Here is a 12570-nt window from a genome sequence, read left to right on the forward strand (position 1 = left end):
CTGGGCCGTGGGTGCAGATGTGCCAGGAGTCACCCTGCGATCGTCATCGCCAAACACGTCTCGTGATGGTTCAGTTGTTAACGACTTGGACCAATCCTTTGGCTCTTCTATGTCGATCTCCTCCCTAGACAGTCCTCGCCGAGGGTCTCGTCGTACACAAGTGCCGATACATCTGACCACAGTGGATACACAAAGCACACTGGATCCGTTTAGTTCGACCGTTTGTAATGACACACGACTTTCGATTCCATCGACATCCATGCTCATGCCGACACCACACACATACCTGGCCATGCCAGAAAGCTCGCCGCATGCAATGGACATTTCATCGCCAGCTGCCATGGTCGAAAGTTCAGATACACAATCGTTTTCGATCCCGTATCCTTCGATGATGCAGCACTCGCAGTCACTTCAGCGACAGCAGCAGCAGCAAGGTATACCAACTTTGGCACCTATCCTATCGGCTGCGCCCTCGTCATCACTACGACGTGCCGACCGATCCATGCGGAAATCCATGCCTGTTTTAGGCCAGTTCGGCAGTATGTTGACCTACTCATCTAGTCCTGAAAGCCCTGAGCAGAAGCAACGGCCTAAGAAGCGCTTGGCATCCACAAGGCAGCTGCAAGATGCGTCCTTCGAGACCGATGGGCCCGATCGCTGTGTCTTCTTCAGCGAAGAGACCATAACACAATCGCAGCCCATGAACAGAGCTCGCACTCACACACGCACGCAAAGTGTATGTATATCATGCTACACAGCACCTTGTTTCCCTTCATTATCTAACATTCTTCGCAGGAATCAATGTGGTGGACGACAACCGCCACCGACATCCAAGTGCCAGAGACCAGGCCAGTGTCGCCTACACGCACAGTCTCGGCCATTGGTGATCACTCTTGCACAGCCGATAGCAGTGGAAGTGATTCGTTTCTCGTCCCGACACAACTAAACCAGCCAGAAGCAAAATCAACATCGCCTATGGCGAGCTACTTCTTCGATCCGCAGTCACCGCATGTGAGCACCATAATAAGTGCGGTGCCATCATCGCCTATGTCATCACCGAGTCTCGGTGCCGTTGATCAGGTGCCGTGGAACCATCGAGCAAGTGCTCCTTTGGTACCCCCTTCCTCCTCGAGGCAAGACTTTGAAGCAGATCTGCATGGACTTGACGATTCTTGTGATGAAACAGCGCTTATTCAACAGGGCGGAGGCTCTCCTGTTCGATCGTCAGTACGCCGAAGCACATTGGCTGTACCACGACGGATCAAAACAATGACCGAGACACTTGGAGCCAAGGAAAACGTGCCACCAGGGCCGTTGTCTTCGAGCAGCACGTCCCTATCAACACACTCGATACCTGGCTTCGGCTCACATGAAATGGACCATAAAATTCTTCCATGCTTCCCAGTCAAGTGTGACGGACTGATGCGCGTGACGCCCCAAACTGTGAGCGAGCTAATGCAGGGGCATTATGATGACCGCATATCCGGCTTCCAGATCGTCGACTGTCGCTTTGCGTACGAACATGAAGGCGGTCATATTGCAGGTGCCGTGAATTTGAATACGATTGAACAGATTCATCGGCATTTCCTTACGCCTGGGCAAGGCCTGCATGCAGGACGTATCCTGCCGACCCGCACACAGAGTGGCCAACCCGATGAGCATGGCGACATGCGCAAGTTTGTGCTAATCTTTCACTGTGAGTTTAGTTACAAGCGCAGTCCGTCTATGGCACTCGCTCTACGTCAAGCTGATCGTTCACTTTTTAATGACTATCCGAGATGCTATTTTCCTGACGTCTACATTTTGCAAGGCGGTTACGCTGATTTCTTTCAGTACCGACCAGATTTGTGTGAGCCGCGTGCTTACATTGGAATGGATGATCCCCGGTACTTGCAGGCGCGGTCATCAGAACTTTCTGGCTTCCGCCGACAGTTCTCACGGAACCGTAGCTTTGCATATGGTGATGCACCAACGTTTGGTCGCACTACGTCCGCATCTGCGACGGCAATGGCCCAGATGCGCCGCGCACCAACTCTGGTTCCCACGAACTTTGTGCCTTTGATGCCAGCTTCAACCAACGCGCACAAGCAAGATGCACCCGCAGGACGTGCGAAGCGCTCGGGCTCTGCGACCTCTGCTTCTCAGCCTGCAGCGTTCACCGTGACAAAATCCGCAACTACCGCCACCGCTGCGTCGTCGTTGGCACCACCGATGCACGAATCCGTTGCCCGTGACACAAGTTACTCATCTGGCGACTCGTCGTTTGAAGCAAGTGCCTCAGATTCGCCATGTGCTGTAGCTGGATGGAGCCGGCCTGTCCTGGGCGAAGTCCCACAATCACGATCCTCCCTTGCGAACCGACTGTTGAAGCGTGCCGATACTATAAACACGATCTCCACGCTCCCGATGTAGATTGACTTGGCATTACGAACAAAGTTGATAGCAATAGTAACTTATGCAGTAGAGAATTGAGAATAATAATGCACATTTTTTTTCACAATCTATCGTTCATAGCGTGCTACAATACATACACATACAGGATGAAGGAAATGGATGGGAATGTAGTGGATTGATCCATTCATGTCGTCGTGATGATCATCATAGCGCTCTGCTTCGCAGACGCGACAATCGGGAGCGAGGCTGATTCAGTGTGCATGAACTTGCCGTCGATGTGGATCCGTCACCGCCCGAGGTTGGCGACACTGTTGTTGTTGCTTTGCCTGCGATAGCCGCTCGTGGCCGCCTCACTAGTGCGTGAGTATTACGTTTTCTCTTTCGGTCTGCGGAGTGATGAGACGCGGCACTCGTCTCACTCAAGTCACCTAGCCAATCCCAAGCCCGATCAAGATCCGTCAATGCCATCATCTTCTCTGGTGGGCTGAAAAATGGATCAAGCTCTGCATCATCATGCAAATGCGACGGCAACTTCACGTTGGATGACGTGTCGATACACAGCCACCCTTCGTTCTTGGGTATGATGTCCTGCTCATGAGGCGCAGGAGATGTTTCTGACGATTCGAATACGTCGTCTAGAAGAGGTGGCTCCGGTAAACTGTCCAAACGGCCGGAATCGCCGGCATGAAAGTCATGTTCCTGATACTGGACATCTGTGAAGTTCATATTCACACTCTGGTTTGTAGTGGGACACGCTGCGCTCGAATCTTCCCAGCCGCTGTTGCTAACACGATATACAGTCGGTGACGCTGGTGATCCCGGCACCGAGTTGGGCGAGTCGCGCGACAAGTCTGACGGAAGTGATGGCGCTGCAAGTGCTGGCAAGCCATTGTTCTTTTCTTCGTCTTGGCACGACGACATTTCCGCGAGCTCTGCAGCTGTCATGGTATGGACAGGCGTTAGTGGTGTTTCGCCATTCGCGTCAGGAAGAGGGGTACTAGTCGTACAAGCAGCGAATTCATAAGGTAGCGAGAGTGTTAAGGAACCAGCATGCGTCCCTGAATCGGACGTGCGAGGATGCGGTACAGGAAGTGCATGTGCAAATACCGTGTCTTTGGTTTCTTCAGACATAGGTGGCGTACAACTCCGGATTTCGTCAGGTGAGTCTTTAAGACCACACGACGCCGGTGTTGTGGCGTGTCCGTCGGTCAATGCATCATCGTCTTCGCTACCCTTAGGGGAGTCAACACGAGTGAGCATGTCAAGTTCAGCATCCTGAAGCATTGTTTGATGAAAATCGTTGTCGTCGTCATCGTCGTCTTCGTAGTCGTCACAACCACCACTACAAGCATCGCGAAAAGCGCCTGCGTCGATTCTGCTGCCGTCACCAAGATTCCCGATGTCAAGAGCTTCATTGCGTCCGTAAGAGCCTTGCTCGGCTGCCGCACAAAAAATTTCCGCATGCCCACCTCGATACTTGGCATCATCAATAGATATAGCCCAAGCGCGTTCGGCAAAGTCAACATGCAGTGCATCCCGCGCCAGCTCATCGACGACATGGTCTTCTTCCTCGTCGTCCTCTTCGTCGTCTGACACAGGCGCCATCCCCATGCGACAGACGCCGTCGGCTGTGCGCACAGGTTTGGGGCTCATGATACCCGCCATGTCATTCGTGCAAGATTCATGCCGAGGTCGATGCGGCTCAGAAAAACATTCACCACGACGCGTGAACGTCACCGGTATGGACGATGCTTCAGAGGAAGGAGGTATCGTTGGCTTTGAGCTGGGGGTCACTTCGCCGGCCATTCGCTCAGGAACATTCGGTTTCGATGCCAAAGCACATGATGATGGGGTTGTCGACGTGGATGCCGACGGAGACTGTGTGCGTGGCTGTGCACTGCGCGAGGGAACACGCAGAGTAATGCGTGTTGAAACACGACTTGAGTCATCCTCTGTTTTAGTTGAAGGCTTGGTCCGAGAGCGCGAAGACTTGGATGATTTTGACAAAGACGGTGAAGCTGTTGTGAGTGGCGACGTGCGATTCAGATCAGCCGTCAGCGCCTCTGGTGGCTTATACATAGAGCTTGGACGCCGCTGTCTCTTACCGGGACCTGTTTCTTTCGATGAGGAAGTGCCGGCTGTGTTTAACATGCTTGTTGATGCAGCTGGTGTTACTATCGCTGAGTCCCTGACACCCGCGGTATTGGCATCGGTTGTCTGGGTGATTGTGCCCTCAGCTACACGCGTAGAGGACCGCTCAAGCTTTTCAGCAGGCTTATGAGCGGAGAGGGGCGTTGGCGACGGTGAACGTAACCAGCATGGAAGCTTTCTCGAGCGTGTGGCGCGACGCGGCAATTCCGTCTCCCCGGCCACATTCGCCTCTTTATTCATGAATGTGCGACAGATTGAAACGACAGGTGCAGTGTCGAGGCAATGCCGTCAGTTCTATCGCACCTCCAAAGTATATCGCCGCAGTCTATTGTGTGCGGTGGGACTTGAGGTAAGGACAAAAGAAATGATATCTGCCCACACAGGCACACAAATCACCACTCCTGCAGCGACCAGAATATGGTTAGAATGAAGCCTGGTTGGAAGACGGATTGGGACTCCTTTTGAGCGAACACCGAATAACCCACAAACGACCTGTTCACGTTGAAATTCGTTCGCTGGTGGCGCAAGAGAAAAGTGTAGCTGCCGCCGGCTCCACGACATTCAACTCTTTCCCCAACACCCTTCTCCCTCCCCTTTTTTTAGTCCACATGGCCGCCCACTCGCGTGCCCGCTCGGCCCCCCTTAAAACTTCTTTCCTGCACGCCGATCTTCCTTCATATCGTGTGCGTCCCAGCTCTCGCCCGATTTCCGCAACAATTTTCTTGGCCTGATCGATATGACCCCTGCGATAGTAAACTGGTGCATGATTCGGCCGACAAGCACTGCCGCACGGCCGAGCTGGTAAGTAAGTGATGATGTGTGCGTGCATGCCCGAATGGCAGGCGCGAACGCAGCACAATGTCTAAGCTCCGTTTTGTGTTGCGCTCGAACCAAGACGAGCTGTCCAAGCGCCAAATCTGCGCGGCTGCGTGGGCTCCCTAGCACACGATTGCCTGTGCGTCTTTCGTTGAAAAAAGAGAAACAACAAAATAATTAGTGGTAAGGGAGCAACCAGTACACAGACGTACTCTCGAATGAGCACGCCGGAACCTGCGTCCGTTCTTGAAAGTAGACCAACTGATGCATGGACCGCTGCTGCGTCTGCTGGCACCCTCGCACCTTCGGCATCGCCATCCTCGTCGGTGTGGTGTTCGTCATCGAGTAACGCTATGCCCGTCCCTGGTCCCAATGAGGACATCGCTTTGACATCGTCACAACCGCCGCCAACATTGGCGTTTCAGCCGGCCGATTCACCGTTTCATGAAAAGTCTCCCATTCCTCCATTACCACGAGGCAGGCACGGTCCTACGAACTCTCTATCTACCATACCTTCGTTTGACACACGCCCCGCTGTAGCTTCAGCACTTGACGGTGGCTTGCATGCACATCCACCCCGCGGTCGTACACGAGCAGGTACCATGCCATCTAGGTTTGGCGCCCCAGGTGCGCCACTTCCCAAATTCGACGAGCCTCTGTGGAGCGGTGCCCTTGGCGCGAGTCATGTAAGTGTGCCTCGCCATGCGACCGATTTCGAGAAGGTATCAACCACGTATAACAGCGGTTTGCCGTCATTGCCCGACGGATTCCGCCTGTTGTCCGAAAAGAGCGACGCTGATGCCCTTGGTGAGACGCAGGAATCGTCTCTCGCCAAGACCCTAGACTACTTGGGACTTGGCGATGAGCCTCGACCAGTGCCACGAGAACGTGCTCGCACCGATGCAAGTGTCAAACCGGCGTTGGGTATGATGGAGTCATCTCATCACCTTGTAATCGACCGATTTTTACAGCCCGAGTTGCTCCAGCAGCAGCAACAACAACAAAACCGTATATCATCGGCGACGTCTCCAGCGCCGCCAATGATGCCGACTCAGATCCATCCTCAAAGCCAGGCTCCGACGAAAGGATCTTCGCAGCCGTTCATGTCTCGTGCGCCCGGTTTTGGTCGTTTGCGTTCAGGAACAGTTGCCGCTATGAGTGGACCTGACGGACGACAGCGCACGGAACTCGAGCTTCAGCGCGCATATGGGATGATGACACCAGACGCACTTTCAGCACGCGTTCGAAGCAACTCTGCTCATTTGCACTCCAGTCAGCCGCGCGATTCTAGAGAGGAACGCAACCTGTACATTACACGCTTGAGTACACAAGCCTCTACACGTCTTCTCTTACGTCTCTTTGAGCCGTACGGCATGATTGAAGACATTCTATTATTCCCGCAGCACGGAGCTGCTTCTGTCCAGTTCGAAGAAGCCATTCAAGCTGAGCAAGCGGCCGAGGCCGGCACTTCTTTCATTGGTGCTTACCTCATGGAGCTGTTTAGTGACCAATCGGTCATGCCACATTTTGCCGCTGGAATGAGCTCAATTCTGCCGCCTAGCATGGATGTGGAACCAGTCGCTTCGCGCGTCATCCAAGTGTCGGCCTTGCCACCTGGCACGACACAGTCTGAGCTGACGCAGCTATTCCTGATGGCTGGCCCCATCGAGCATGTGGCAGCTCAGCCACACGCCGTGCAAATAACGTTCGAACGTATCGAAGATGCTCGCACAGCACTTCAGTTGGATGCGAGCTTGCCATTTGGTGGTGCATGGCCACTGCGCGTACTCTCTGTATCTGAAGAAGACATCTGGCCTCGTAGGCAGCCGCGAGCGACCCGCGTCGGTGGTTCGGCAAGCATCGTGCCCAGCAGCGATAAGGGCGGTGTGCCCCTCCCGTCTGAGCTCGCACCATCACTGGCGCCTGATCAACAACGGGAATGGCTCAAGGTCCTGCGCTTCCAGTCTGGTCTCGATCCAGAGCTTGAGCAGGTCGCTTCGCCCGTCGAGCACACTTATGCAACAAGCATTCCACTGCCGGCCGACGGTGGTCGAGCCAGCCGGCGTATGGATCATGCCAAGTACCGAGAGTTGCGCAAGACGCTCGAAGCGCACCGGCTGACGCAACCAGAAGTTGACCAAGTCGCTCTAGAGCAACTTGATGTCATTGTCGAGCTTGCGCGCAACTACATTGGTAATACAGTGGTGCAGCGTTTTTTCGAACAATGTTCCGAGTCTGCCAAGACACGCATGCTTGAGAAGCTAGCGCCGCATCTAGCCTCTATTGGCACTCATAAAAATGGCACATGGGCTGCACAAAAAATCATCGACTGTGTTCGTACCGAGGAACAGCAAGACCTCATTGTCCAACACATGCAGCCGTATGTGCCACCGCTACTATTAGACCAGTTCGGTAACTATGTTGTCCAATGTGTGTTGCCATTTGGATTTCCAAAGGCCGACTTCATCATGGATGCCATGGTCGACCGGTGCTGGGAAATTGCACAGGGCAGGTTCGGTGCCCGCAGCATGCGGACTTGCTTGGAGCATCCCGACATGCCTCGGCACCATGTAAAACGAGTAGCTCTCGCTATCATTTTACACTGTGTACCGCTTTCCACCTCGTCAAATGGAGCTCTCTTACTCACATGGCTCTTTGAGTCGTCCGGCCTTGCTGGCGTCAGTACATTGGTCGCCCCGCGTTTTGTCCCCTTCATGTCTCAAATGTGCACACACAAACTAGCATCTGGTGTGATATTGCGGATTCTATCGCAAACGGCTGACTTAGAGTCAGCTCGCCTCCTCCTTCAGACCCTCTTCGATGTGCCCCGCATGCAAGTGCTGGAAGAAGTGCTCTTGGACCCAGTTCATGGAGTTCTCCTTGTGAGCCGTGCACTGTTAAGTCCAGCACTTGAACGTGATGCGCAAGTTAAATACTCACAAGCAACCGCTGAGCTCCTCCAACGCAACGATCTCGTATATGTGCCTGCTTACCGCCGCCTAGCCGAACAGGTCGGTGTCTTGCACGATGTGCCGACGCGTGTCCCTACACTCAAATGGGATGGAAATGCGCCACTACACCCGCCGCCAACAAGCTTGACGTCCCTTCCACCTGGAGCTTTGCCTGCGACCACAACCGGCCTTTCATTATCAGCTACTCTTCCACGACCCGCCTCTACACCAGTATTCCAGAACGAACTAGGGTGAGACTTGGATCAATTGTTCTTAGTTACCTGACATGTCTTTTGTTATAATTTCCCATACACTCTCACGGATGGAAGTCTCATCCTGCCTATCGCCTGTGGCTTTATTAATGTAATCGTTTCTGTGATCGCGACGAGCGCAGATAACATAGTGATATCATGTCTATTTTATGGTGGCTTGTTAAGCCCTTCCCTTTCTTACTTGCTCACTTTTTACAACATCATCAAATCTACTACATGCCAAAAATGGAGTGCTTGGTAGATGCGAGGCCTCAAGATGTTGTGCATTGATATCCGCTCCATTCAAAGCTTTACTTGCATTGTGCGCGTCACGACTGGAAGACATCGTAACACGCACAGAATAGGTCGCGACATCCTTCAAGCTAGCCGGGAAATCCACATGTAAGACGCATCCATGTGGTTCAACAAGCTGGCGCACATCATCTTGATCAATTGTTGCCGCAGGAAGAAGTCCCTTGAGCTCAATGACCGCTGGAGATGTGCTCTGCATGCCATTCTGCTCGTTCTCATCAGAAGAATCGGGTGTGCCCTCTCGCTGAACGAGTGCGTAAGAAACTTCCATAGGATATCCATGCCATACAAAACCTTGAAGCGCCTGCATCGCAGCATGTGCACTAGCAGCAGAGTCCATGTCGATGAAACCGCGTCGGCGTGCTTGTGTGTCAAGCATTGCAAGAATCACACAGTGCACGACACGGCCGAATCTGCTGAACAAAGACTCCAGCTCATCCTCCTTCACGTCCAGTGGGAGGTTCAGCACGTATAAATTACGATGTCCCAAATGGGTCGTGTTTTCACTTTCCAGATTTGTCTTGGCAGCGGCAGCCCAGCTTATTGGCCTTTGCAACTGGGATGGAGCTTCTTCTGGCCGTCTTGACAGCACTGCTTCTCGAATACGACTGACGGCTCGTGTTAGTATTCTGGAGAATTAACCATGTCCCGTAGACAACATACACTGCTTTGCCTGCGACATAGTGCCCCGTACGTTGACATGCTCGCTGAACTTCATCCATGTTCGATAAAATCACACTGGCTGTGCTTTTACCGTCTTCCTCTGTTATTGATACACTTAGGACTTGCATAGGGTGCAAGAGCCGTGAAACATCAACAGTGGTTGCTGGTATTAGCACGCGCGTCTATTCAATATCCACGTACCATTCAGAGGAAGTGACTCGATTACGACTTTAGGACTCGTATTCTGTGGCATGGTGGATGGGGCACCCACCTGAGCTAAACACCCGACTGATTGCACATTGCTTGTGAGACTGTATGCGCGTGTACGCGTGTGTCAGATATTCATCAGTAGTGGGCTCGTGCACGGATGAAAGAGGTAGCACGATCGGCCGAGTTCGGCGGCAGCCGACAGCAATCACCTAATCGACCCTTTCGTATACAGCGGCCTGACATTATCGCCAAAGTATTCGTCGCGAACGGCAAACGTGCTGAGCGACTCATTCGAGCCAGTACTTGGGCATTGAAAAAGTGCTCGAGACTGGTGGCGTGCGCTCGTATTGAGCTAATATATCATGGAAGAGGGCGACTTTATTTTGTATGACGATAAGGACGGAGAAGAGCACCCGCCAGATGTAATTCGGAACAAGTCAGCGTTTCTTGAACATCGAGCGACCCGACCTGATGCTTCACCCCTTTTTGATGAGACTCCTTATACCAGTATCCTTAATTCGAACCATTCTCAGAGCTCGTCAGAAAATGTGTCACGCGTGTCGCCTGCCACACTCAGAAGTGTCTCACCCAATACAACGCCTCCCGAGCAGCCGTCCCAACCGTCTAGCGGTACACTTGGCGAACCGTTGGATTTGCTATCGTTGCATTCTGCAGATTCTGATAAAAAAGCTACACTCAGCTCTGCACCTCTATTCCCGCATCTCCCCCGCGATCCTCCAACACCACCTAACGAGTCCGCCAACCAGCCACAGCCATCGCAGCCATTACCGCCATTCTTCAACGATGCTCATGCGGCTGCAGCTGCTTCGCTATTTTGGAATCCGGGAAACACAGATGCGAATGAAAATCTCCGTAGATGGCGATCCTATTGGAGCATGCACGGAGGCAATGCACCTGTGCCGTCGATGGCCGCAGGTCACGATGTGCTTCGTGCACAGAAACAAGCAGATGATATGAACCAGACACAACCACACATCGATCAGCAGCTACAGCGGCAGCAACAGCAGCAGTTTGGTTTGGAGTCTTATCCACAACCGTATCCGCAGCCATCTGTGCATTCGCTCGCTCAGCGTCCAAACGACAAATTGACAATATCACCTCGCGAGCTTCATATTGATTACAATGAAGCTACCACACCTCCTGCCAAAGTCAAAGACCCTCCTGTGATCGGAGATGCATTCTCCTTGTTTCCCTCGCAGTCCACCAGTGGGCATCTGCCATCACAGACCATGTTGTCCAGCGGCATGGAAACAGGGTCCAGTACCGAGGAAGAAGACGATGAGGATGAAAAGCCATACACAGCAATGAATGGCATTCATCTCGGTACGACCATGCCGAATGAACAGCTTCTTCAGCAATGGAGCCGACCTATGTACGGAGGAGTCACGTCAGATCTGTCGATCACTGGCACAGGGCATACTCGTGACACGGACACAAGATGGCCAAGTTTCGGTCCTTCGTTCTCTTCGGTCTCAGCGTCGAGTGAATCCGAAGATGAATTGACGGATCGAATGCATCGTGCATCTCGTCATGCGGGACCTCACTCACATACCCCTATGCGTCCTTTTCATCACACGGGATCAGGCACGCTAAGTGCTTATGGTTATATCTCTGGCAGTCAAGACAGTGCTATGAGTACCAGTGCAAGTACGGACAATGAGTCACGCCGCAGCTCGACCATGTCCATGAGTGTCTCCGAAAGCGAGTTCGGAGGACGTGGTGAGTCTGAACGGCGGAGCCCATCAATACTTCATGACGCACAATCTGCCGACCCTATGCCACAGCTTTTATCGACAAGAACGCCACCGCCCGAAAATGAGACCTCGGCGTGGCGTCGTACATCGAATCGACATCGCAGACCGGACGAGCCCGACAGACATGCGACATCGACACCGACCGCACGAGTGCCGTACGATTCATCTAGTCCGCATCGTTGGCGCAACGGCGAAGTCAGCACTGAACGTCATGGTACGAATGCTGACGTCCAAAAGAAAGCGGTTATTGCAACGAGTCTCCAGGCCGATGCTGACGAGGATGCTGGCGGAAATGCTGATAATGACATGGATGCTAACGGCGATGGTGATGCTGAGTCTGACTATGAACAAACACATCACATTTCTCAGCCCTTGACACGCACTGGATCGCGGCGGGGAAGACAGCGCACTATAATTGGCGGTCCGAAAACATCTACTGGGGCAGCATTGCACCATCATGGATCTGCAGGACATCAAACCGACACATCACCCCGTGCGGTGCATGGTGTAGCACGCAACAATACCTCGTCACCTTCTCCTGGCTCAATCATCCGCTGTGATTACGTATCGCCGCTAACAAACCAGGTGTGTGGTACAGTGTTCCATCGCATGTACGACTTAGCACGGCATCGCATAACGCTCCATTTGCGTGAAGAGGCACAACTTTTCAAAGACGGCGTACTGAATCTGGATCAGTGTGTCGTCCTTGGAAAAGAGGTCGATGTCAAAAAAGCGCTTGCTGAGCTTGAATGGACTTGTCGTTGCTGCGGCGCGACTTTTTCACGAAAAGACGCCCTACTTCGACATGAGCGACTTCGCCATCACAGATAAAATACCTTGTATGTATTAGTAGATTTCTTCCTCAGTCTTTCTCCCTCGGTAGATACCATCCATTCGTTAGGTTTATTGATATACACTGTTGGTTGAAGTGAACAATCTGGCTTGCCCAGAGACAACGGGAGGTCAATTCTAACGTGTGTTGGCGTATCCAGAAAATCGTGTGGAGAGGTTGAAAAAGTGGCTAACATCGCCGGACTAACATGCGTC

The 12570-nt window shown here is 52.8% G+C and overlaps 5 protein-coding genes across 5 annotated transcripts; 3 read left to right on the top strand and 2 right to left on the bottom strand.

Annotated features, from left to right (window-relative positions):
* Positions 1-259: 259 nt before the first annotated feature.
* On the top strand, positions 260-2412 carry MGL_2231 (uncharacterized protein; the record flags this gene model as incomplete). The annotated part of the gene is made up of 2 exons (XM_001730383.1): positions 260-736; positions 796-2412. The coding sequence occupies 2 exons, from the start codon at positions 260-262 to the stop codon at positions 2410-2412; spliced, it is 2094 nt and encodes a 697-aa protein (XP_001730435.1).
* Positions 2413-2598: 186 nt separating this feature from the next.
* On the bottom strand, positions 2599-4785 carry MGL_2232 (uncharacterized protein; the record flags this gene model as incomplete). The annotated part of the gene is made up of 1 exon (XM_001730384.1): positions 2599-4785. One exon carries the CDS (start codon positions 4783-4785, stop codon positions 2599-2601), a length of 2187 nt encoding a protein of 728 aa, XP_001730436.1.
* Positions 4786-5579: 794 nt separating this feature from the next.
* Positions 5580-8567, top strand: MGL_2233 (uncharacterized protein; the record flags this gene model as incomplete). Its single annotated transcript, XM_001730385.1, has 1 exon — positions 5580-8567. One exon carries the CDS (start codon positions 5580-5582, stop codon positions 8565-8567), a length of 2988 nt encoding a protein of 995 aa, XP_001730437.1.
* Positions 8568-8744: 177 nt separating this feature from the next.
* MGL_2234 (uncharacterized protein) lies at positions 8745-9597 on the bottom strand (the record flags this gene model as incomplete). Its single annotated transcript, XM_001730386.1, has 2 exons — positions 8745-9483; positions 9539-9597. 2 exons carry the CDS (start codon positions 9595-9597, stop codon positions 8745-8747), a joined length of 798 nt encoding a protein of 265 aa, XP_001730438.1.
* Positions 9598-10110: 513 nt separating this feature from the next.
* MGL_2235 (uncharacterized protein) lies at positions 10111-12354 on the top strand (the record flags this gene model as incomplete). The annotated part of the gene is made up of 1 exon (XM_001730387.1): positions 10111-12354. The coding sequence occupies one exon, from the start codon at positions 10111-10113 to the stop codon at positions 12352-12354; it is 2244 nt and encodes a 747-aa protein (XP_001730439.1).
* Between the last annotated feature and the right edge of the window lie 216 nt (positions 12355-12570).

Source organism: Malassezia globosa (assembly GCF_000181695.2).
Source record: "Malassezia globosa CBS 7966 chromosome Unknown mgl_sf_5.2, whole genome shotgun sequence".
In the NCBI taxonomy this organism is placed as follows: domain Eukaryota; kingdom Fungi; phylum Basidiomycota; class Malasseziomycetes; order Malasseziales; family Malasseziaceae; genus Malassezia; species Malassezia globosa.